Source organism: Leptonotus elevatus, chromosome 11 (assembly GCF_054856555.1).
Source record: "Leptonotus elevatus isolate MCC_2025b chromosome 11, RoL_Lele_1.0, whole genome shotgun sequence".
Lineage (NCBI taxonomy): Eukaryota > Metazoa > Chordata > Actinopteri > Syngnathiformes > Syngnathidae > Leptonotus > Leptonotus elevatus.
Genome location: NC_141249.1, coordinates 12922990 through 12949715, shown reverse-complemented (window position 1 = coordinate 12949715; position 26726 = coordinate 12922990). Strand labels below are relative to the sequence as shown.

General features: G+C 39.8%; 1 protein-coding gene across 2 annotated transcripts; it reads left to right on the top strand.

Moving 5' to 3' along the window:
• Positions 1-208: 208 nt before the first annotated feature.
• On the top strand, positions 209-26487 carry cep350 (centrosomal protein 350). Of its 2 annotated transcripts, XM_086088799.1 has the most exons (38): positions 209-554; positions 4034-4119; positions 4207-4250; positions 4520-4628; positions 4768-4918; positions 5369-5988; positions 6081-6194; positions 6279-6386; positions 7162-7284; positions 8456-9198; positions 9318-9436; positions 9961-10937; positions 11050-11191; positions 11591-11712; positions 11794-11927; positions 12277-12421; positions 12598-12761; positions 12869-12979; positions 13114-13188; positions 13307-13422; positions 13514-13585; positions 13675-13886; positions 14009-14199; positions 14408-14686; positions 14789-14938; positions 15044-15204; positions 16516-16638; positions 18274-18512; positions 18620-18810; positions 18908-19049; positions 19517-19677; positions 19779-19912; positions 19994-20052; positions 20147-21801; positions 22537-23061; positions 23208-23354; positions 23444-23566; positions 24377-26487. In XM_086088799.1, exons 2-38 carry the CDS (start codon positions 4038-4040, stop codon positions 24530-24532), a joined length of 8919 nt encoding a protein of 2972 aa, XP_085944925.1. In that variant the 5' UTR covers positions 209-554; positions 4034-4037; the 3' UTR covers positions 24533-26487. The 2 variants fall into 2 exon arrangements, with proteins under 2 accessions (XP_085944925.1, XP_085944926.1); XM_086088800.1 differs by lacking the exon at positions 16516-16638.
• The last annotated feature ends 239 nt before the right edge of the window (positions 26488-26726 follow it).

Genomic DNA, 26726 nt, shown 5'->3' with positions numbered 1-26726 from the left:
CAAATCATTAAAATAAACAAGCATTTCTATGATATTCAAAATTATTGATATGTACTGTACCTATTATGCAATAATAATAATAATAATAATAATAATAATAATAATAATAATACTAATAGTACAGTATATCATTGGCTGCATTTTCCCCGTGTTTTTGACGTGTCCAAAATCTCGCGATATTTGACTGAGACGTCCGTCACAAAGCGCCCCATCTTGGATGTCTAGTTTTCAGTGGTTCCGAAAGGTTTATGACAGTAACCCGGCAAAGATCAACTAAGAAGCGCGTACCCACTTTTTGTTTCTGGAACACTAACTATCTGGACAGAATTTGTTTTTCATCCCCGGGAAGTGTCTCGGACAGCAACAATGGCTGCGCGTGGCTGAAAAACTTGCTAGCTTAGCACAAATGGTAGTCGCTAGCTGCTTGGAGCTAACATTAGCAAAGAGACTACTGGAGCGAGCTGAAGATTTCTGCTGATGCAAGGACTTTTCCTTTCCTGAATTTATCAGCGTAACTATGGACGTCTAAATGATTCGGAACACCATCTTAAAGGGTAAGCATGGTATATTTTTGTTAACCTTTTTTTTTTTTTTAGTTTATTTACGACTTCTTGACGGCTAGCTCGAATGTTAACTCTCGAGTTCTCCGGTAATTTCCTGGGCCGACGAACATATGAGTCATAATAAAGTTAAAGGTCGAAAAGAGTTGGTGCCGTAATAATGTTTGAGGACTTAAACGCTCATCGTTAAATCGTAGGTCATACTATCCCACCTTTCGTTCGTTGACGCCCTAAGAAGATTATCAACAACATGTTTTGAAACCCCTTGATCAAAAGTACAGTCTACAAATTAAAGACTGTAAAAAGAGTATATCAACAAATGTCATAATTCGTATCCTTAAAAACGCAATATTTGAATCCTCACAAAGGATCATTCCTTCCCGCTGCCCTATGTTTGTAACTAAGCAACTTAACATTTGCTAACCTAACGACCACTGTGAGTCCGCAATTGGCTGATTGAGGTGTGGTAGTGTCTTTATCTGATCTACCAATTCTTCAATACTTCTGGATAAAACCTTGATATGATACTTATCCCCCAATACAGGTGTATGCGGAAATCTGCAGGAATGGTCAAAAATACAGTAAAATAGAGTTGTGATTGTCTTATTTATATGTACTGTACACAAAAGTTATAAGTTAAACATTGTGTTGTACAAGTGAGCCACCTTCACTTTAAAATTCAAAACATGCATAAATAAAAGCACTGTATTTACATTTTTGCATTGGATGTCACCTATGTCACCACAGTACTTCTTTACTAGTAGTGCTAAACAATCAGGCAAATTAAAATAGACAACACCATTGTGGTAGAATGCAGTTTTCAAATGCAAAGGTTAAATAGGTTCACTGCTTAAGAAGTGCATTCGACATTTTTACACTTAACTCTTTAGTGAAACATGAAAAGTCGAAGTGATAAATCCACAGATTTCTTGCATTATTGTTTGAATCTAATTTACTGACTTTGGTTTACGCCACACTTGTTTGGTAGAATTTTGTGAAGTTATAATGAACGATTTAAAAGACCAGAACAACTGACGTTAAAAATAAAAATAAATTAAAATCCTATTTTTAATATTAATTAATGGTTCATTGGCCTTTATTTTTAGTGTATACCTAACCAATGGGAACAATAAAATCTGATATTTTTTTATTGTCATTCAAATTAATGTATTTATTTCTTGTGTTTGTTAAAAAGAATACATGGGAGGAGCAACTGAAAAAAATATTACATATTAAATTGTAATTTCAAAGGGGAAAAAATTACTCGTACTTGTTTTTAGACAGTGGTGTGACTAGTATCATTAGGCTTTCTACAGTACCCACCAGAAGTACTGGAACAGCAAGGTCAATTGAAATTACTTTGTTTTTGTTGTATACTTATGAATGAATATATTTGGGTTTCAAATCAAAAGATGAATATGTGACAAAAGTTCAGAATTCCAGCTTTAATTTCACGATATTTACATCTCAATGCGTTATAACAACTCAAGAGAGAGCACCACATTTTGTTTGAACCTGCTCACTTGTCAAGTAAGCAAAATAATTGGAACGGACATAATTAAATTAACTTGAAACGAATAATATTACAGAGTTAGTTCTACATTAAGTATTTTCGGGTGGGCGTCAACTACTGTTGGCCGACCTGTTCGATGTCTGTTGCGCAGTACACCAGTAGTTTCTTAAATTGTTGTATCAAATCTACCCAAGGTTTGTGCGGTAGCTCTGAACAATTTTCCCACTTCCCTCAAATTCAAGCAACATATATTTGAACACTAATGGTAGAGCAACACATGTCAACAGATAATGTAACAATACAGGATGTATTACTTATCCTCTGCGGATAATGTTAAATATTACTGCAGCTTACTGAAGAACTAAGATCGGCTCCATGTACGGTATGGCACAAATGTCTATTGAATTGAAAATAATTTTCCAGTCTTTGTTAGCCATTTCTGAAATTTTGCGCTCACTAGCCCACAAAGCGACACTCCTGGTTTTTGGTATACACCTCATACATGACTAAGCTATAAATATAACTAGATAACTGCTCCCTGTTTGCTGTCAGAAGGGGAGTGTGTTCAGCTCAGGGCAATGTCATGTAATTCATATGACCAAGCTGCATGACTTTTCTTCTTTAAAGTCTCTTTAAAAAAAAAAAAAAGGGCCACTGAGAGGAGAGGGCCCTCAAAGGGTAATTGTGTTTTGAAAATTGTTGCCCAGCTTGGACTCTCTACGGCTGCTACACTCTGGAATTACAGGTCTTTTTAGGTAAACGTCACACACACACACATGACGTCTGATAATCGTCAAGTTTCACCCTCACTCATTGAGACACTTCGAGGAAAGCACAATTGTTGTAAAACCAGTTTTAAATGACAAGTTGACATAACATTGCTCTGTAGAAACTGAGCGTTGTAGCAGAGGGTATATATACAGTCAGAAGGAACCCGCTCATTTTATGCACTTGATTGTGTTCTTTATGAATTGGCATCAAGGGCAGTTTTATCTGTAATTGGCTGTGGCTAACTAATTTCCTTGTTTGAAAGTGCTGACTGTTTGAGTTTTGTTTTGATTTTGGTCTGGGGAAGCCCATTGTTTTTGAGTAATTTCAGTATCACTTTGAAATGGACCCCCGCTCAAAATTAACACTTCCCTAAAACTGATTCTAATTGCCTTTATTAATTAATAGTCAAGCCATTGATACATACTAATCCCCAAATAGTTTGATAGCATTTTCAAATGCTTACAAACATCTATTTTCTGTGCCCCTAAAATTATGCTTAAATCAACAGCTTACAGCTAAGAAAGCACAGACTTAATGTACATGCACGGTATCTGTAGGTACATGTCAACTATTCTGATGAAAATGATGAAGAATTACTCTCCAATATAAAACAAAGAACATTTGAGTGATCAGCAAAGTGCAGGCGTTACATGAATGGTGCAGATGCTGCAAAGGCGCCCTCTGCTATTGCTGAATCCGCACCGCGAACATGAACTGGCAGTCGTACATGGAAACGATTTTCTGCTAAGCAGCTATTTGTAGTTTGGAGAGTGTGGAGCAACATAGACATGGGCACTGCCACTGTCTAACTGAACTTCTACCTTGTGTGGTGCAAGTTTGGTTTAGCGGACAACTAGCTTCAAGATTTAGTGGCGTATTTATGACCGACAGTAACTGTTCGTTTTCATAGTTAAAATGACGCTACAATACAACGAGTGTCCGACTTTATTTTTGTGATGTTACAGAAAATCGTGACTAGGCTACATTTTTCTACACATAACGGATGAGTGGTTCCTAAAATAAATCTGTACATGAGTGAATTCTCAAATCACAAGTCCACTGTTTGTCTGTTTGCCAAAAATAAGTACAAACAACAGTAGTACATACCCAGTACACGAGTTCATCATTCTCCCCTTTCTTTTATCTTATTCTACATCTCAGGTAATCTCATTACTAACCTTGTCTGCAGGTGAATGGGTGAGATGAGGAGTAGTAAAAGGGCTCTGCCCCTTGGTGTCACAGGTCATCAGCACACAGATCACAACGTTGATACAGGTGTGTAATGAAACTGTGTGTTTAATTTTTGATTTGTCCGGTACATCACATTTGATATTCCTTGTCATAATTTATCTTCCTCAACAGATTTAACAACTGCATGGAACAATTTGCCTCAGTCCAAGGCCACTGTAAGTACACAAAGGAACCATTTTGTAATTCAGAACTAAAGATCTTATTTTGTCCACATTAAAGGCATAAAACCATTGTGGTATTTTCAGTGCAGCTTTTGGTTTTACAATAATTAGATTGTTGTTGGTTATTTAATTGATATTCTATATTTACAATATTCAGACAGGTATGGGAATTACTGCTTTTTAATGAAGACAAAGACAAAACTTGAGTCAGTAGACCAATTACATACCACACAGCAAAGTATATGATATTATTGCATGTGTAGCTGCGACGAATCGAAAACCATGTGGAGGCCGTTCCTGGGACAACAGCACTCCTCCTCTCTGTCATGGACCCGCCGAAGAAGAATCTATCTGTATCGGTCCGCAGCAGAGGTTGGTTATGCCAAAATGTTGCTGAATCATGTTACGACAAATAGAGAATTATATTCTCTAAAATGCAAACAAACAAAAAAAAAAACTTGCATATGTTTTATGTTAATGGGATATTAAGTTTGCGTTCTCATCATCACAGATGAGACAAGGGGGTCCTTGAAGTCCAAAGAACGTCAGCGGTCAAGTTCCAAAAAGAGACGCTCCCGCAGCCCGCTAAGAAATGCCACCCAAGACAGCAATGTCAGCCAACACAACAGTATGGCGCTCAGGGAACAGCTGGATTCATACAGGTTGGTATTGACCATTTGAACTAATATTTATGTCTGTGTCTGTCCTGTCAGATGTTGTTTGTGCCTTGTGGTATATTCAAAATGCTAATATATTCTAATTCTATGTTGCATGGTATTAAAATTAATATTACATTTTAGATACCATGAAAAAAGTGGTGAACTGTGAACTGGAAGTTGCATTTGCAATTTAGAAGTTCAATGTAATGTCAACTTATATTCGGCCAAAAAAGAATGGAAGAAACCATATCACAACAAAACTGTCTCTCTTTTAACAATAACACATTATCACATTAAATCTCCACACTGTTTTTTTTGTTTTGTTTTACACATCTATTGTAATATCAGTTAATGGCACAAATGCGAAATCTTAACCTCCATATGTGTGAATGTTGAATTAAGACTAAATCTTGATCCTCTTTGCTGATCCAATGTAATCTGGTTTGTCTCCAGAGAGCCCACCCCTCCATCACAAACCTCATCTCAGCTGGATGCTTACAGACTGCAGTCAATGTCAGGGTCTTTGTCCCCATCCTCAGACGCTCCACTTAGCAAGCCTGTCTACCAGAAAGACTTTTGGGACAAGCAAACGGACGGGCACCAAGACATCACACGCCCCGCAGATAGTACAGAGGTCTGCTCCTTTAATGACCCGCTCACTGTGACAGACACCCTGCAGACCTATGCCAAGCCATCCCATGCGACAAGCTCAGTCCCAACTGAGGAAAACGGCAGTCCCGGGGCACAAGTCACCCAGAACATAGATATTCAAAAATCCAGTCAGTTTCTACCTCCTGCCTCTGACTTATGTAGATGGGAAAGCACTCCTTCCACCAGTCCAGGCTCTGATTCCCAGCGTTTGGAAAACTTGAGGCGACACCAACCAGACGATAAACTGGAAAAGCTCAAAGATCGTATTCGAAAGCAGGTGAAACATCAGGAGGAAGCTGCAGAGAAAGAAAAAGTTTTGGACCGTCTTGATCAGCCCATAATGTCCAGTAAGATTAACCGAGGTGGCACTACAGCCAAAATAAGGAAGGTAGCAGCTGCACCACAAGCGGCCACTTACAAAGGTAACATGGACTCAATGGACTATTATAGTAGAAGTACAGTTACGAAATTATATTATGCGACTAACGATTTAAGTTGTTTGCTTCTTTTTCAGGCTTCAGCAAAACTGAGGCAAGGACACGTACTACCCATGGGAATGCATTCAAAGAGGAAGATCTTAACAGTTTAAACAAGGACACACGGAAAGACCCAATAAAGCAGTTTGCTGGTAAGACGCAACATAAACGTTAGAGGTAAGGAGCGAGACACTTGGGGGCAGATGTCTTACTTGTTTGTTGTGTTTTCTTTTCAGAAAGCTCAGCAGCAAGGTCGCAACGGGAAAAGCATCGTTACGTGGAGAGAGAACCTAAACCAACCAGAAAAATCTACAAAGCTGCCTCTGGCCAAAATGCAAAAACGGGTAGAAAGAAGGATGAATTTGCACTTTGATCAAAATTTACAATGGTTACATATTAAACAGGTCTGATTGTTTGTGTGCTCAACATTTTTTTTATATATATGGACTAATGTAGAGCTGGAGATATCTAATATTTTGGTATTAGGATATCTGAAAATGTTATTGAAAAATCGAGAATGTGGTTAAAATTAAAAAAATAAATTTAAGAATACAGAAGACAAAATAACACTTTGAATGAACGACCAAGTTATTTTCACTTTTAGATAATCAACTTTTTTTTTTCTTTTTTTTTTTGCTTAAACAGTATAGCAGCTGTATTTTCCTGTTTGGAATCATTAGTGAGTATGGAACAAAATGACATCAGAACCCACAGTCTTTTATGTCTGTGTGCACACAGGCATTACAAAAAATCCTCAAATTTTTTTGAATCAAGGTACTCGAATTGGTCGCACGTAGATGTAGGCAGTAGATTTGTGTTGCATACATTTGTCTGCCTCACATCTATGGTATCTATGTTTTTTTGTTACCTCTTCCATCTTGGCTTGTTTGAATTCATTCATGAGGCATGGCGCCATAAATAGCTCCGAAACCCGCAGCCAAGTTCATGTGATTCTTCCGATCAGTTCAGACAAAAGCTTGTTTGTCCACATGTATTTTGATTACCAGGAACTACTTGAATTTGTGTGGGCTTTAAAATGACAGAGCTTTCATCACCTGTTTATTATATCTGTACTACACTAGACAAGCAAACACAGTATTAATTATATTTTTCTTGCAGTGATTACCCCTGCTTCCTGGCGGGAGGGCTTAAAGCTGGTAAACAAGGTACTTGGTACAGCTCCCAAGCAAGCCAGGGAGAAGAGGCACCGTCTCGATGACAAGCTGCAACAAACAGGATTGGGCAAGTGAACTCTTCAATCCATACATTATACCACAAAACCTCTGTTTTTGTTTTTTAACAACACACATCAGGCCATTGCAGTATAGACAGCTGACTCAGCCCAACTGTAATCTTGCCATCTTTGCTGTTTCTCAAATGATCTTCCTGCACCTCTTGGCAGAGTATCATCATGCAGTGTGTCAAACACTAAAAAGAATGCATAGATTTAAAAAAAAAAAAAAAAGGTGATAAATGGTGGAGTGCTTTGAGCAGCCACTCAGAATGTGTCACTCAAGATGTCATAAATGCGCCTTTCCATTATTTACATCTACTAGGTGTCTGACAAGGATTCATCCCTTAAGAGAATTCTCATTTATTTATTTTTTTGTACTCACTGCACTCACTTAATATTCCAATGGTCCAACATTATTGCACAGGGTTTTCATTATCTGTCACGGAGTCCATCCATGAAACTGATACATGTTTTCTTGTCTTTTATGACGTTTGTATGTCTACATGCACAACATCCTATACACCTAAAACAATCCAGCTGTAATCAATTACATAAGCTATAAAGTCGTTGGCTGGCGATATACTGTCACTCACTCATCTTTGCCCTATTAACTTTTTCTTGACTGGCTACCATTGACCGGAAGAAATTGAGGTCGACTGGCAGTTTTGGTTGGGTGAACAATGAGTCGTGGCCTTATTAAATTATGAGGTTGCTCTCACTGCGTGCGGCAAGAACCCTGGGTAGCGGCAGAGTAGGATTGGCGTCCGGTGAAGCTCGGCTCAACATAGCGTGCTTCACAACTGTATGGATTAGATTCTTTCCAATCTAGACTGCGATTTTCTCTTTGGCACGGAATGATTAAAGTTGGCATGGCACCCTCCCACTCTCCACCCCATGTGATGTCTTTGAATGCTAGGCCAAGGAGAGAAACGTAGTTAAGTGTGGGTTTTTTTTCATTTTGTAAAAAATGACCCCTCCCAGCCAATATATTTTAATGGCCGTCAATTATACACTGAATTTATTTATTTGTAGGCTAGTTTGTTCCCTATCCCCTGCAAATAGCTGGTGTCATCAGTATTGTTTTGACATAGACATTCAGTACATCATACGCATTTTGATGCTTTTCATGTTCTCATTATTCAAATGTTTTGACCTCCACCTACTCCCTACTGTTTACAGCTTCCTATCGGCGGTCCAGTGCTGACAAAGGCTCTGAAGCAAACCACCCCTCTCGCCCTAAAAGTACAGACAGGAGTCGCAGTTCATTTCAGGGTCAAGCCAAAAGCCACTCCGCATCCACTTCTAGCCCCGCATCTGCTTGTCAAGACAAGTGCCCAGTGCCTTTAGGCAAAGATCTATTGGCAGCAGACATTCGGGCCATATTTGGTGACCCACAGCTCGATTGTTTAGCAGCTGAGGAGGAGGAGAGATCTCGATCAAAATCTGGGAGAGGTAAGGGTGGTCAGAGGGGGAAAGCAAGATCATTGTCCCATACAAGGACTCCCCTCTCTTTCTGGGGAACTACTGTGCCAACATATGGCCCCTCAAGAGGTTGCCGTAGTGCCAACCCCTCCCCACATCGACCAGGTTCCACAAATGTGGCCGAAACTCAAGAGAAGAAGCGGCACTATGATTCAGACAAAATCCGTCTGTACATTGTTAAGCAAAAAGAGGAGCGAAAAAGACGACAGGCAGAAGAAAATAAATCTTTGAAACAGGAGTCGGAGAAAAAAAACCAGAGGCTTCAGGAGCTCTACAGAAGACAAAAGGAAATGGCTAAAACTGTAGTCACTCCCACTGAGGCAACTTCCACCCCTTGGCAGAAACGATTTCAAGAAGAGACCTACAACCTTTTTACAATGGATGAGACCCATCTTGGAGAGGCCATACAGATGCAATCTTCTGCTGTGTCAAATCAACTGGTATTAATTACAAGCATTGAAGTCATTTATTTCCTTCTTAAATGAATGCCTTATGTCAGATATGTTGCATACAATTTGATTAAGTGGTTGCCTTCTCCTATTTCAACTTTGCACCACAGAGACCAATGTACCAGCCCTCTGGAGAGTCTGATAAGGAGAATAAGAAAATGGAACTACCACAGAGTCCCTCAAGCAGTGATAGGTCTTTGACTGATCAACTACCTCCTCAATTAGCAAGGTAAATGTATGCTAGGTGGCCTGCAACCATCTACTGTAGACAGTAAGAACAATATAGGCATATGCATGCTGCTTTTCTCTGTTTTTAGAAGATTAAGGCTGGTTACAGCACATTTATAATTCATATACAATTTCTTCAGTTACAGTTGAATATTGATACTGTAATCAATTCATGTTTTGTTCTAATGAGATTTGTTTCTCTCTATATGTTCTTCGCCTTTTTGCTTATATGATGATCATATTTAAACTATGGCTGCGACCAACCATTATTTTAATAATCGATCAATTGGATTAAAAAAAAAAAGTTTGGGCCCTCACTATGTTTAAAAACAGGACAATTTCAGAATTGTGAGAATTTGGACAAATAATTATTGATTAATTTTATAATAGATTAGTTGTCAGTTGTAAAATAAACATGTACTTAAAAGGGTTATATTTCAGTGCAGTGTGCAGCAGGAGATCAACTGTACATTTGTAATGACTTGTGGCTAGCTGCTCACATCTGTGTTGTCATTTCTGTTTTAGGAGTGATTTGGATGTTGGAGTTACTTCTAGACATAATCCTGACCTCAGCCCAGCTGTTAAATCTGTCTCCGCCTCCAGCACTGGTGCATTGGGGTGTACTACAAGTTATGACCCTCTCCGTACTTACCCTCTGAGGCTTGAGAACACAGTGGCAGCTGGTGACGCCAAGCCCACTATCGCAGAAAACCCCACCTGGTGTCAGTCAAGGAGGTCCCGTATTGATGCACTCAAGGCCACAGCCATCTCTCTCTCTAACCGAATAGAGAGTGAAGCCCGGCAGATTGCCCGGGTGGGAATAAACTTTGGTGAGGTAACTTCTTTGGATGGGGATATTTTGGTCCCGTGGTCCACTCGGGCTGATCTTGATGAGAGAGGCTTAGCGGCTGGACCTGGCACATTTGAAGATTCCGACTTGACATCAAGAATCCAGAGACTTATAACAAGCGCAGGTCTTAGTCCAAACAGTAGTGCCTCTCTTCCGGGAGCTGGGAATTTGCACACCTTCAAAAAGCAGCCACAACAAATTACTGCTGATCGAACAGAACACTCTCCTATCAGTTGTGAACTAGCAAGGAACCAAGTCGATGGCTTTGAGAGAACACATGACATGCCTTATATCAGTCCCTATATATCTGATGAAGAAAACAGGGAAAATAGGACGGCTTTACATGACTCAAGTGGCAGTTCTATCAGTGAGGGCACCATTCTGAGTGAGGGGAGCTTGAGTAAGGATGAAGTGAGCCCTCCTCACCCTTCCAACAATCAAGTTTCAAGATTAACAGGTTGCTCCAATGACTGTGCTGGTCAAAGAATGGAAGTGCAGCGCCTCACTGACTTCCAGAAGGAGGCTGCTAAGTGCTTGGCCCTCACGTCACCACTAATGCCTCAGAACAGCAATAAAATGCCCTGGGAGGAATTGAACAAAGGAGACCCTTTCAGTGTAATCAACATTTACTTAAAGAACCTCAATGTTAAAGGTTAGTTTACCTCCGCACGACATTGCCTGGTGCCCATTTATGCAAGGATAGGATAGTACTTGAAATGTAGACATAAACACCTGGGCATTTGTCTCTTTTTTTCCTCACACAGTGAATGACAGGAATTCTCCATCTGCTTGCTCTTTTCAACCTGGAGATTCCCCCAGAGACGCAGCTGTCTATGATGATGACTTTGTGTCATTTCATAGCAGCGGTGTTAGCCAACAGTCAAAGAATGGTTCCAGTCCACACAGGTGATTGAATAAATATCTTCTTTTTTTTTTATTTACCACCAGGTGGCATTCATGTCACATTTGAAATTTCTTTGTGGGTTTTTTTGTGCTTTTTTTCTTTGAATAAATGCTAATTTCCAAACTCTATTTTAGACCATTGTTATTTGATAAACAAATCAAAGTGTAGGAGAGACTTTACTGATAATTTGTTAATATCAATGTGTCTATTCTAAGATTAGTTTGTCAAAGCATGAGCAGTCCACTAAAGGTAGTGCCATTGATTTTTGGTCAACCCTTTCCTCTGGAAGAATGTTAAATTTCTTTATACTACCGTTCAACTAAATAGTTGCAAAGATATTTTTGTTCTTTGCATCGCTACATGGATTAATGGTTCTATATGTTTCCGTATTGCACTTCTAGTGTGGCAATAGAGGGTAAAAGATCTCCGCTATCCCGACAAAGCCTGGCTTCTCCTTCAGCCTTCCCTGATTTGGGTTTGTCTCAAGCCGCAGCATCTCTCAAGAATGATTCTCGAAAAAATGGTAGACATTTTTAAACAAAAAAACATTGTGTGTTTTTTTAGATTAGGTGACGTGAACTGTCTCCTCTACCTTTGTGTTCAGGTAAACTCCAATATTCACCTACTGCCCTGCAACAGTATATGGCAGCAGAGCTCAAGTACCAGGAGTCCATAGACGAGTCGTTGAGACAGCTTGGGGATGTAGAGAGGCTGATGGGTCTACCCATGGCTCCGCAGGTCAGTGCACAATTTACCTCAATGCTGAATGTGAAGGAGCATTTTTAGTTCTGTTCAGAAAAGTAATAATTTATGCACTACTATTTATATGTCAATAACCCGGATTTTTTAAATTTGGCTGCTCACAATTACTATTTACATTGTGTGTACCTTATAGGTCACTCATAATAATATTTGGAAGTGTACACTGATTACCTTTTGAGCCCTTTTGGGTCTTTGAAATGAGTTAATAATCTGTGGCTAATTCATAAATACTCTTAATTTCCATTCAATAAATTTCAGGGGTTTACCACCAATCTATTTTAATACCTGCTAGTCATCTCATCAAACCGTTCCCTAAACATTGCAGGCCAAGGAGCAAAGGTCTCCACCATCAAGAGCACGAATGACTTCTCCCTCTGGCTTTCTGGACCCTTCTCCAGCCGCAGATTTTCACTGTGAACTTCCAAGAAATGACTTTAGTGTCGGGCCCTCTAACAGCAACAGGGCCACGGGTAAAGAATCACATATTGCAAACATTTATACAAGATTAAATAGCTTTAATATTTTTGCAGGACTTTTTATTAATAATAAAGCTAGAGAAATTACACTGTTAAGTTTCTGTGTTGTCCCCAGGAACACGAGTCGTCATCATCACACATCTAAAGTTCTCTTCCTCTCCATCTCCCAGGTAATTTTCAGTATTCTCCATCTGCCCTGCATCATCATATGACAGCAGAGCTCCAGTACCAGGAGTCCATAGATGAGTCCTTGAGACATCTTGGGGATGTGGAGAGGCTGATGGATGTGTCTATGGCCCAGCAGGAGAGTGCTTCATTGACACAAATCCTGAAGGTGAGGCAAGGCCTTGGCTTTTTTTATTTTATCCAATACTTTTAACCTCTTTAATTTTGTGTTCAGTGACATCAACTTCACCGTGCATTTCTTTATAAACATTACAGGCCAAGCAGGAAAAATATGAGAATGACCTTTATGAGCAGAAGATCCAGGCAGAAAGAAAAGCTCTGGAGGCTCAGCTGCAACGGGAAGAAGACAGGCAGAGAACAGCTCGGGTACAAATTCACATTCATACCAAATATTTTTATAATATATTTGTTACTGTGTCCTCAGTAAAAAATAAATAAAAAATACCAGTTGACAATATGAAGAGATTCATGTTTAAAGTGGCTGTTTGTTTTTGGGCCAGGCTCATGAGGAATTGCTGGAAAAACTCGTGTTAACTCAAAAAGAGACAGCTGAAGCGGCGCGTCACATAAAAGAGGTTAGCCATTCTTTGACACGACTAATTGTTGAGTCACCATAAATAAATGCAATGCATGATTCCCAGTGTAGACACAAGCACACAAATTGTCATCTGTGTGTGAATTATTGTCTTCCAGTTGACAGATCTGGCGCGGACTCAGATCGAAGGAGCTCTGGCTGTGTCTGTTGCCCCTGAGTCTTCGGTTCTGCCCAAGCACCGTCGGGAAAAGCAGAGCAAATCGGATTCCGACAGGTAAGATTTCAGAAAAAAATCTTAGCTCACTAAAATATTAACGACAATATAATATATAATACTTTCATGGAATTGAATTTTATTCTTCCAGCTTCCAGAGAGAGGAATCAAGTCGAAGCCTCAGCCATACTGATTCACAGCACATGCAAAGATCCAGCCTCATGTACTAGCTATACGTATTTATATAACTCATTGGATCAGAGTGGGCGTGAGAAACAAAGTATAACACGTTTTTTCTCCTTGTTTCTTCAGCGGTCCAGGTGATAGCTGTCCCAATAGCCCCTCGCGCACTTCTACAGAACATATCCAGGAAGTAAACAAAGAAACAGAATTGGTATGGAAGAAAGAAGATGACAAGCAGGCAGACAGGGAAGCAGGCAGCAATTCAATAGAGGAAGAATGTCCCACTGCAGACAACGATTCCATCTGTAGTGAAAGCATCACCTCTGCAGCTGATGACAAAGGTACCACATAAAAAGCATAGCTACAGTGAATTTTAAGATCACAACTCTGTTTTTGTGCAGCATTCTTGCATTTCGCCATGAATTACAATGAACACTGCACTATGCTTGTCTCTTTTTCTCAGAGTACTCTTTCAAGTTTGACTCGTCGAGAACGGAGGATGAGGTGGAAGAGCGCTCCTTCAGCTCTCTGCTGCCATCTAAGGTGCACCGTCGTAGTTCTTTGGAAAACAGGTCACACCCCCATGAAGATTCAGATGATGAAGCCGCTAATGACAGCACAACCTTAGTCTCAGGGTCACATCATGTTGCAAAGGTGAGAGGCCTGTTCTGGCATGCAGTTTTGTGTAACTACTTCCATAGGTACATCTAAGCATCGCGATGAAGCTCCACTGATGAATGTAGTTTAACGTCACGTTTTCACTCACAATGGATTATCTCACTTCCTCTAATTGCCTTTTGTTTTGTATAGATTTTGTTTTCCCCGGCCATAACCTAAAATTATTCGGCTCTTTCTCCCGCAGCATCAGAATCCAAACATGGCCTTTTCCAGTGGAAAGGACAGCTTTTCCCGGTTCACCATGGACATGGTGCGCCAGCACATGAAAGACGAGGACCTACGACTGCAGCATCAGAATGCTCTGCTGCGTCTACGCCAGAAAGCTGTCAAGGAAAAGATCAGAACTGAGCTGGCGTGGTTGGAGCACCAGAAAAAGCAGCTGAGGAACAAGGGCGAGGATGACAAATTGCCGCCTATCAGGAAGAAGCAGAAGGGTCTTTTGTTGAGACTTCAGGAGGAGCAGGTAGTTGACAGTTAACAACACACACGCACACACAATCACACATCCTCATCTAGTGACCCATAACTTTGCGCTTATATATTTTTGACTATTTTGTAACCCCAGGCCGAGATCAAACGTCTTCAAGAAGCAAATAAAGTAGCAAGGAAAGAAAAACAGCTGTTGTTGAAGCAGCAAGAGGAGATTGAGCGAATGAGGACCTCAACACAGAGACTAAAAGAGCGTCTCAAGTCTGTTGGGTGTGAAGCGCCGCCTGTAAGTAGCACAGCAATCGTTAATCACCCACAGAAGAATGGGCAACTTTAATCTCATTGTAGTCGAGAATGTGAACTGAATTCTTAAATTCAATCTGTTCCCCAGGATTCTCCAATGTCAGAAACTCCTGTGTCAGAAGCAGCGCGTTCCAACATGAGACCTACCGATGACAGTCGCACCCCATCGCCATCCCCTTCCATCTCTGCAAGTGAGACCAGCAGCATCATGCAGAAGCTCAAGAAGATGCGTTCTTGCATGGATGAAAAGTAAATGCTCTTGTTCATTAATACAATTTTTGTGAATTGTTTTTTGGGAACCTCCCTCACCCTTGTTGCAACTATTAATGCTGAGTGTTGAGTGCTAAAACCTGATTAGAAACTGATACAATTATTCAATTGCATGTCCTCTTTTTCTTGTTGTGGATCTGAAAACAATCATGCTCCATGTTCCCTTTTAGACTCAGCCAGCTTTCACAGTAATGCACTGCCCCATGTAATTGCTTAATACGGTGTTGATGAAATTTTCAAAAAGGAATGCAGTGATAGCAGTAGTAGTGGTATTTAAAAAAAAATATATATCTTATTTTTAGGGTTTTTGTTAGTCCCCCCCACCCAAACACACACACACACTTTTTTTCGTTGATATTGTGTAATGAATGGTTAGCAGTGTTCTTTTTTTAAACAATATTTTGGGTTTGAAAACATTTATCTATCCATTCAATGTATTTCAATGGACATCAGTTATACACAGATTTTCACTGTTTGCAGGCCGGCTCGATCCATATCCCCGCGAATAGTGGGGGTCGACTGTAATGAAAGTTTAAGAAAAGCCTCTTTTTTGAACAGTACTATTTAATTATATTGTACTTGGTATAGAGTCCTCAAATGTAAGTACTTGTCCTTAGTCTGAAAAGTGGTATGGGTGCATCCCTAATTGTCTTTCTGTTTCTACTTGTTTTTGTTGACCAGTAGCTGCATGTGATTGGAATTAATCAGGCTTTTTTTGTCTTGGCTACCAGCTTAGGTCATGTGATTGCAGAGCTTTTCACAGATTGATTAGAACTGAATAGTTAAAACAGTTGGGTTTATTTGTCTACAATTTAATATTTCACACTTCTGTCATGGTGGTTCTTTTAGCTAGGTGATCGTAGTTGTGCAATTATAGTACAGCATTACGCTACCTTACCTGCATGAATTTATATGTGCTATAATATGTTTAGAAATATAACAGATAAAACAAACATACTGACATTGATCAGCTTTTACTGTGGGGCTTTGTTGTCTACTCTCGCATTGTTTTACGACCATTTGCCCACTTTTGCTACCGTAATTGCCTTCCTCCTAAACGTTTGAAAATTAACTATATTACAGCGGGCAGCTGACTGTCTCCACCAAGACGCACAAAACACATGTTCATGTGGTTCTTTTCTCTCCCTCTCCCTCTCCCTCTCTCTCTACTTGTTTCCTTCCCTTTGTTCCCTTGTTTTGCTTTTTGTTCCTGTCACATTGCGTTTCTCCTACATTTCACATGTCTGTGTGCTTGATACATTTTCTTTGTTGCATGTTTGTGTGTTGTAGAGACTGTTCTCCCGTCCACTGCTTCTTCTCTGTGTTCACGGCCCAGCACTGGGCCTCCCTTACTGTCTGTCTTCCCAACCTTCATTCTAAATTCCAGCTCTTTATCTACAACCATTTGGACAGGTACTGTGCAGTTCTCTCTAAATCTTCTCCCGCACTTGCACCTAGCCTGGGCCCCCACCCTCAACTCACATTCACCCCCTCCTTCTCCCAATTCAACACTGGGCCCTCACAAGGGTGTCGTGGAGAATGATGTCTGATGTGAGGAGTTTGGGGTTTCTGAGGCTTCAAGTCTATTTTATTTGTTTGCAGGATGGCATATGTGGTGAGAGGGGCGTTATAAATTTCCAAGGAAAGATGTGTTGAAATAAGCTAAACTTTTGACGTCACATTGGCTTTAAAATGTTTTCCCAGGACAGCAAATGTAGTCACATTCATTTTCCAAAGTCCAGTTCAGTAATGTGGAGTGGCTGCTTTGAGAAGGTCAAAGGTTATGCATATTTTCATTGTACCTTTCCTTGTTGGATGGGAAATCTTGACTCCATTCTGCAATTTGTACTAACTTCTGTGGTGTTGAATTTAAAACATCTCTCTTCCTTCTCGGCTTACAGGTTTACAAGAGTTGCAGATCCAATTTCTTTGTACTTTGGTGGCAGTCATTAATCCAAAAGGTTTTAAATTAGGCCACACTACCGCATGGAATTAAAAGAATTCGATTTAAAAAGAGTGGCGCAAAAGGTAGTCGCATGTCTCCTTAATTAATCCAGTATATCTTAATTGTCCCTCTTTATTGTGTAACTGCAGCACAGCTTGGGCTGATAAGTAGAAAGCCCCATTTTTCTGCAAGAGAATAGGTCGATGGTTATTTAGTGTCTGATCTATCGTCAGTTTGAATTAGGAAAAGAGGGTCACCTTTAATTTCGATCAAGAATAAATACTGAGGCGTAACAGTGTTTGTCATTGAGACGCCATATTATTATCCAACCTCTGTACCTGACTGGTGGCCTTTATATTGTTTACTGTACGGTATTTTCAATTGGTCAAACAGAAGAAACACTGAAATGAAATTTAGCACTGGTGTTAGGTGGAAACCGTACATCTCTAAAGCAATTACTTTGCCACAGTTGTTGAGCCATTAATATTGCACCGTCAAAGAGCTCAAGCCATTGTCGAATGTTTATAATGGTTAATAATTTGTAAAAAAAAATAATAATAATAATAATAATAATAACCTACCACATGGGGATTGACCACTATTATAGTTTAGTGGAAAAAATAAAAAATAAACTGACCAAATTTTAACGTAGGAAGTTTTGGCCTGACATCAGCGTTACGCAAAAAGAGAGTGTTATATTTTACTAAAAATATATTTAGGAGTACAGTATCTCAGGGATGAAATTTGTTGCTCAAATTAACACTCTTTCTTGCTACTCTGTAATCACTTTTGGTTGATGGAGCTTCCTCACTTGTATGATTAGTTAGAAGTACTTGTAGATCATGTAAAGCATGTCTGAAGTGAGTTTGCTGTGAAAACGGTTGTCTTGGTGATTTGAATCTGCCTGCTTTGAACTTTTTGGCTATGCTAAACATCTTTCTCCAACTTGTGCCTTATTCATTACCATTTTTCCTGGTTTACCTCCCGTTAAACTGCTGTCTTTTAATCACATCTTAATTTTTCTTGTTTCTTACCCTACCCCTCCACACACACACTTCTTCTCTGCATTGTTCTTTTGCATTATTCCTACATCCACCTGTTAGATTCCTGACTAAGCGGGAGCAGCAGTTGATGCAAAGACGTCATCATGCTGAAGAGCTGCTGCAGTGGAAAAAGCGTCTTGATCAAGAGGAGGCAGAAGTCCGGAGGATAGAAAAGCAGGCCCTGGCGAGATGGAGAGAGGACGGTGTCAAATCAGAGAGTCGGAGCAAGGCAATCTCGGAAATTATCCCAAAGTCCAGTCGCCATCGAAACTCAGAAACAAGAGTGATTAGTGAAAAAGGTTGTCAAATTCTTAAATTGTGAAATAAGTGACGTGTGATTAACATCAATAATTTTTCTAATACAAAACCATCTGGTGTTCTTTTTCGTGTGGTTTTGTTTTTTTAGAGTATGTGACTGAGGACGATTATTCCTCAACAACATCGGAGTGCAGTATACACACAGAAGGACACTTCCAGGAACCAAGAAGTCCATCCTCAGCACAACCTGCATCAGTGGCTGAAATGACGCTTGCCTCTAACCTGAGCAGCCCTACAAATTACATTGACGACTTTACTTCCCTTGCACTCAGCAAACAGGTTTGCACACACATGGGATGTCTGTTAACATGAAATGGATTTTGTTGGTACTTGCCGTTGCTCCTAAAGTAATATATCTGTCATGTCCTCTGTTCAGTCTTCTCCAATCAAAGGCAGCCACAATCGTGCCTCTTCCTCTGATATCAGCAGTGCGAGCAAGATGCAGCTTCACGCCTCTTTCCAAATTTCCAAACAGGCCCCAAATAAGCCCACAGAAACATCACTGGCTTCACAGACTGGTGAGTTTGATAACATAACTACCGGTAGGCATGTAAGCATTGAAACCTGAACCCATTAGGGTGTATTTACTGTCACTCCCAAGAAGTGTTGTCAGTTGCAATGTGATGCCGCAAGCAATTTCCACTGTGCAGCAAGAAAATAAATGACAAAGTACCTCACGCAGTACAACAACAACAAAAACATTTGTAAATAAATCTACCAAAGCACCAAATTGATGTGGTTTAATCAACAAATTATTGTAAAGTATGTTACTCCAAATTATTTTCTATTCTTAAATTATGCAGAAATAGTTTGATAAATAGCTTAAAAGTGGACTTTAGACATAAAGAAAACATACTCTAATCCCTAAAGAATTAGATTTAAATTTGAGTGAGGCCCAAGTTGGATTACACTTTGCTAATTCTAATCACAGAGGTCTGATTTTGCTCGCACATTCTCTGATGTATTTTTCGCATTTGCTTTTCAGAACCCATTTCAGAGCAGAGTGACATAGAAAGCCGTATCAGGGCCCTGAAAGAGGAGCTGAGAAAACGCAAGTCAATGGCAAGTCAGCTCAAAAAGGAGCAGAAGATGAGGCATAAGGAGCGCCTGAAAGCACAAGAGGCCAGCCTGCTGAAACAGCTACAGGTAAATATTGTGCACTTTTTTTGGGTGTATTGTTTGTGTGTGTGTGTGTGGTTTTTTTTGTTACATAGCCATATTTCTGTCCTATTTCTTTTTATTTTCAGACCTATGACAACTACATTGGAAAAACTAAAGCAGAACTAAACAAAGAACCTGCGGCAACACCTCTCAGCAAGTCTCAGAAGAAAGATTCCACCTTAGTTGTAGGTCAATCCGGCCTCTTGTCTCCTGTCAAAAGGTACACAAATTTGTAATCAATCAAATCCATTATTATACATTTGTTAGAAAATAAATTAAACTAAATGTGTAATATTTTCAGGTTTGAAAGCAGTGAAATACCGACTGAGGAGCTAAGCAGTAATTCATCACTTTACCAAAGTACGTTTGTGTTTCTCTTAATTCTCATAATTGTTTATTAAAGCTGTGCTGAAGTATTGTGACAATGTTTATGACGTGCCGCTCCTTCATTCAGATCATAACAGATCTACCTCGGCATCTGAAAAGCTTAATGTTGAAGCTGTGCTTCCATCCTCTGCACATGGCGACCCGGATTCCCTGACCTCGGGTCAAGAGGGGTGTCAATCACCAGACTCTACTTTAGGACCATCTACTGAAGATGCCCAATCACAAATAATTGAGTCTGAGAAAGATGACACTGTGTTGGAATCACATTCTGCTGCAGCAGACCTCATCGCACACGCTAATGACAAACCCCCATCCATTGACAATTCCTGTAGGCTGGACTTGGATGAGATCTCCTCAGTGAAGAAGTCAACGATAAGGGATGTCCAAGTTTCTTACCAAGATGACTTTGAGTCATCGGTACCTTCTTCAACCAGGAAGGAACAGCATATTTCCAAGCCGGACTCAATTTGCCATATGGAAATCCAGTTTAGCAGTCAAGAGGAAGAGATTGAAGAGGAGATTGCAGAAGACTCGAGTCACTTGTCTGTTAATAGTGGTGCAAGCCATGAATCTGGTCAACGAGTAGATCTTCAGGAAACTGAAGAATCTAGCAATGATAGTCAGAGCATAAATTCCATCTCCCCAGCGCCCATCTCTCACTCTCATGGCACTCTCCCTTTGACTATAGATGAAATGCCAAATTTCAACATCGGAGACCGTGTTCTTGTTGGAAACGTCCAGCCTGGAACACTAAGATTTAAAGGCTCAACCAGCTTTGCTGGAGGTTTTTGGGCTGGTGTGGAGTTAGACAAGTCCGAGGGAAGCAACTGCGGCACCTACAATGGTGTTGTGTACTTTGAGTGCCAAGAACGTCATGGGATCTTTGCGCCTCCTGAAAAGATCATTCATCTGTCCGACAAATTTGAGATTTTCACAGACGCTGCAGGCCACGACAACTCATATTCTGATGTGTCAGAGCTGTGTGAGGATCAACATAAAAGTGAAGAGGATATATCTGAAAATATACAAAGTCTGGAGAAAAGTGAAGAAACCTCTCAAAGTGATCTAATCTTAGAGTTCACAGATGTAGAAGCTAACCTAGAGCAAAACCTCAATAGCCAAGAACTACCAAAAGATGAAAAAAACCTCGATTCCCAATATCACAACCTATCCATCCCACAGACTGGTCAGAAGATAACGGACATGCTTGAGAAGGAAAATGTGCTAGATCAATACTTGCCACCAAGTAGTCAGGAAATTGCCATAGTTGACAAGGATGACTCTCTTGATCAGTCCACACCAACAAATAGTCAGGAGATTTCTTCAGTAGCTGGGATAGACAATGTGCTAGACCAGTATGTGCCACCAAATAATCAGGAGATTTTTGCAATAGCTGAGAAGGATGAGGTAGGCCCATATAACCAGTTGATACTTTCTGAGGTTACCCATGAAGCTGGTGACCTCAAGGACACGCAGAAGGACCAAATTTCTCCAGACATATTAGCAGACAAACTACTAAGTAACTTTGTGATTGACACCGTTCAAGATTTGGTTCAGATTAAAAGAGCTAAAGATCAGAAAATTAAAGCTTCCAATCAGCTCAACGGAGGAATTGTTGAGTCAGGGGAACAAGGGATTATTTCATTATTGGAATCACAAGATGGTCTATCTTCCTTTTTACCCGAAGAGGAGCCGTCCTCGCCAGAGTTTTGTAACCGACCGGTGAGTCTGATTCTTCATCTCAATAAATCTAAATTTAGAACTAATAGAAATATAGCTGCATCTTTTAGTCATTAATACAGTAATTTCATAATAATTTATAAAATTGTGTTAAAATTAAAAAGATGTACTGTACAAAAATGTGTAATATGGATTTGTGCTGAGGTCATATTCTGCCACTACATGGTATAATTGCATTTGTAAGATGTTGATGACAGCTCAGTGCATTTTTCTTTTCATATTAATAGTAATCTAATCTTTAACATGAAGTAACTTGTGAAATTCTTCACATTTTTAAATTTGTAAAATACAACTTGGCCCCAGTCTCTATCTCTATCTACATATATATATGATCCTTCTTCATTTTGATTAATCAAATGTATATTTAATAATTGTGTTAGTAATGTAGCTATACTCGAAAGGGAAATATTTGAAATGCCTCCTATACAAAGAAAAATGCACTTCAAACACTACTATACAATAATAATGTATTTTTAATTCTTACCATTACTATCTTTGCAAAGGCAGGTAATACATAAAAATTGTGCTTTGATGATTGAATAACAGTTTTATGGAGAAATTTTGAAAGGTAAAGACAACTGACAAACACAACGTGTTGATTTGCCCCTTTCAATTGATTTTTTGCAACCAAAGTCCAATGTTATGCTGACAATCGTGTATCTAATTGAGCAGAAAACGAATAGATGGAAGTATAAAAGCATTTTTCTTTTACAACAGAAAAGTCCAATTTTGGGAGCCAGCGGGCAAGAAGAGCTTGCCAAGCGACTTGCTGAGCTGGAACTGAACCGCGATCTGCTGGACGAGCTTGGCGACGATCAGGATTGGTTCGATGAGGACTTTGGCCTCAGCTCACGTAGGGAACAGCAGAGACTCCAACAGAAACAGAGGGACAAAGAGACGAGGCTGGGAGCAGACGTGGGAAGGTCTGAAGATCCCCTGAGGGGACTGACGCCGAACCGAGATGGAGACCAGTCAGCAAAGACTCCACCGAGACCCGCGCTCCCGCTTCCTCTACCCCCTAAACTGCCAGAACAACCTGCCATGGTGGTGCCCCACTCAGCTGTCGAGGTAGAAAACATGGTCCATGCTGCTATTCAGGAGATCTGGGAGAGTTGTGGCCTTAAAACAGAAGGAAGGGTTTCACTATCACACATGGCCTGCCCCAAACCTTCCCAAGAGTTTTTGGTTGTTGAGGACAGCACGGAAGACCAGGAGGCCCTCTCCATCCGCAGCTACAAACAGGTGATAACACACTATTTGGGGTTCACATTTGATTATTCGCCAGGAAGTCCAAACAAGCAATTGGACACAGTGGACGTATCATTCTATCAAACAAAACTAATATAGTATACAATCAAATAGATGATAAAAGGCCTGTATTCCCACAGGCTGTGTATGACCTGACGTGGGAGATCCTCCAGGAAATCTACGCTGAAGACCCCAACGCCAATCAGCCCGAGTGGGTTAAGCCACAGCGACTCCGGCCCGCCTTTTCCCACCGAGTCAAGACGCCAGGAGACATCAATAAAGTGCAGGTATGATTTGATTGCCTCCAAAACACCGCCACACATCCATAACATTGTCCCTCCCAAAAATCAAATACCTTTTATTGTCTGTTGTTCAGGAATTTGTCACAGAAGAAGTTCTAAAACTTTACGGTTTGGCCAAAAACAAGAGTAAAAAGCCTGACTGCCAGAAGATGCTGAAATTTGGCCGAAAGAAACGAGACAGAGTTGATCAAATACTGGTAAGCGCACACACAATTACATTACAGCACTGTGCAGAATTGGGAGTTTTGTGAGGAAAAACAGTACGGATAATGAATTAATGCATTTCGCATGCATACTGTATTTCATGTTTTTATATCGCTATCAAAATTTTGCACACAAGTACGATTCTGTGTTACATAAACCACGATTCAGTCATAAAAGTATTCAAAACCTTTTGGCATTTCCACACAGTAGAATATTCGGGCTGTTAGTTGCTGCATCCACAGAGAAGCGGAAACATACTTTGAATTTCATTTTGACTGTGCATTATGTGCATTCAAGAACAGTCAACAACACAGGACATCTCCAAACACTATCAATAAATTACACAGAGATTCCACCAGATGGTGGTAGAGTAATACTTTTATTACTTTGGCCAGAGCACAAAGAGAGCAAATAGATGAGATTTTTAGCAAATAAGGGAGAAAAAAAATCAATGAATATGCAAATTTGCCGGTGTTGAACCACAAATATGCAGGGTTTACTGTAGCTAGATTTAATCACAACAAAAAAAGGAGCCATTCCAAAATAAGCAAGGAGGGAAAAATTAAATCAATGCCATCAGGTTTATAAATTAAATAAACTGAATACAAGTGGGAATCACAATTGCAACTCATTGATAATTGTTTATAGTCAATTTTGTTTTTTAAATTCTTATTCTTGCGGCCCAAATAGGTAAAACTAAAACTAAATAAATAATGGTGCCCATGCCCTAATCAGTGGTTTAAGGAGTAATTCTTGAAACTTCAACACACGCCCAACCTCTGCTCTGTGTGTTTGACGTGCAGGTACAGGAGCTCCACGAGGAGGAGGCTCAGTGGGTGTGCTACGAAGAAGATGAGATGTCAGTCAAGATGCAGCTGGCGGACAGCATCTTCGACTTGTTGCTGAAGGACACCGCAAACTTGCTGAGTCTCATCACCAAGAGGACCGCCGTCAGTTGATTGTAATCTTTAAATCTCGTAAATATGTACACGCGTTTGAGAGTGTAATAGAGATAAACAAACAAACAAATTTGTATATATAGCAACTAATGTAGGTGGACAGTTGGTTGATCAGTGGCACATTTCCTTTTGTACAATCTACACTACAATCAGTGATTTAATTAGTCACCTTTTTATTATTAGAAGTTATTGTGTGTCGGGGATGGGACATTTGCCTTAAACACATCTTGCTGTCAGTCATCCTCCCTGCGCAGTGGCTTTTCGTCGTTGGTCGTTTTCTAACAAAACATGTTTGACTTTAAATTTTGACATCTTATGATGTTCTTTTAATTTCAGTAACCGAAATGTGTCACTGATTGATCTGAAACATGTAGACTGCCCTCTATTGGGACATCACAGATATGATGATGTGTAAAACATTATTTATTTTGTAAAAAGAAAAAAATGGATAGAGGAGCAAGTATACTCTGGAGTTGTGTATTATCCTGTCAAAATATAAATGGAGAGTTTTAATGTTTTTCAAAGCAAAACTTTGAGCATACCTAATTGTAAAAGCACAAATAATGTGAACGTGGCAATAGATTTTATGTCAGAGATTTAAGAGAATGAAAAAAGCATTTTTAGTATTTAAGACTCACATTAATAAGAGCCTTCAAGTAAAATACTACTGATTTATTTTTAGGCGATTGTTAGTTGCTTCTGTTTACCAATATACAGCAGGTTTAAGATGCTCTCAAGTAGATACACTGCATCTTAGCATACAGTGTGAAAGTGGGACACAACAAAGGATGACGTACTGTATACTACGGTACTGAAATGCTGGATTTGAGCCTTTCTCCCTCGTGCTTTTCCGTTCTACGACATGAGAGAACCACGTGCTGCACGCTTAGTTAGCGCAGCGTCTCCTCATCCTCAACCCTGCGAAACATTTGAGATGAATGAACGTAGCCAAGAGACGACAGTCAACATTCAGTTCAAGTGCCTCTTTATGTTGTAAGAACACCGTTTGATTGTTCATCATGTTTTGGACCTCCCTTGAATGTCACGTTTTTCACCTGCTGTAAATGATCCTTTTGAAATTCTTCTTCTCTACTTTTAACTGGTTTACCAAGTACAACCTCATGACTTCAGTTTGGGCCTTATCGCTCCTGATATGCCCAAGCGTACTGTTTGTTTTTAACCTTCTCGCGTTGCTGCGCCTCAGCCTGATGTACGTAGACACAGTTGAGTGGTTACTCTGACACAGTCAAGACTTTCCAGTTGATTTTCCATGAACACGTTGTCGCTATCCACTCTACAGGCCTTGGTGTGACCTTATTTTGGTCCTGTCATTTTTTTCTAGCTTATGTACAAGACAGCTCTTTTCTTTCTGACTCTTTATAAGCTGAAGTGACCTTAACTTGAACCTAGTTCTACCCTCAATGTTTTGTTTTGTTTTCTAATTTTATATAGTCGCTGATTAGATAATGTACCAAAAACGTGATGCCAACCTCAACTCTCCCAGATTGTCTTCTTGAATTGATTGTATACTGGAGAAAGTAACCTTCTCTGTTGTAACTATGCAGTGCTTCATGTAGTAGACTGAACACCTTTTCGACCTTTTGTCTGTCTTAATACGTTCTCATCTTCTTGGTGTAGAGGCGAGTCTTCTCTGAAGCAGGAAATGAATCAACTTTAATACCCGGTCCTAGTTAGATTTATTAAATTAACCCCATCCCGCTAATTACCCCCCCCCCCCTTTTATTTGTGTAAAATGGCAATAAATATTTATATTAATGTGCTGTGAGTGTGCACTAAGTGCACATGGCTTGTACGATACTTGTATGGGTGTAAATATACTAGCCTATCAGACCCACTTTTACTCAGTGATTGTTGGTGAATGAACGGTTTCCTTTGCAAACATGTACATATTTGTAGACTTTGGAACTGTAAATAAAGCTTTGTTTGTAAAGCAACGCTCTGAGGCAATGTTTGACTTAAAAAAAAAACGAGACATTTCATTTGATACAATAGCATCATCTAAATAAAGTTTAATGTAAGATTTACATCAATGTCAATGTTTGTCAATCTGACACCATTTACTTGACGGCAAACTACAAGCACAACATAATCACTGTCAAACATATAACAGACAGAGCACTGTTATCTTTGAAAATGCTGAATTTTTGACACTGCTAATGTATTGGATGACGTG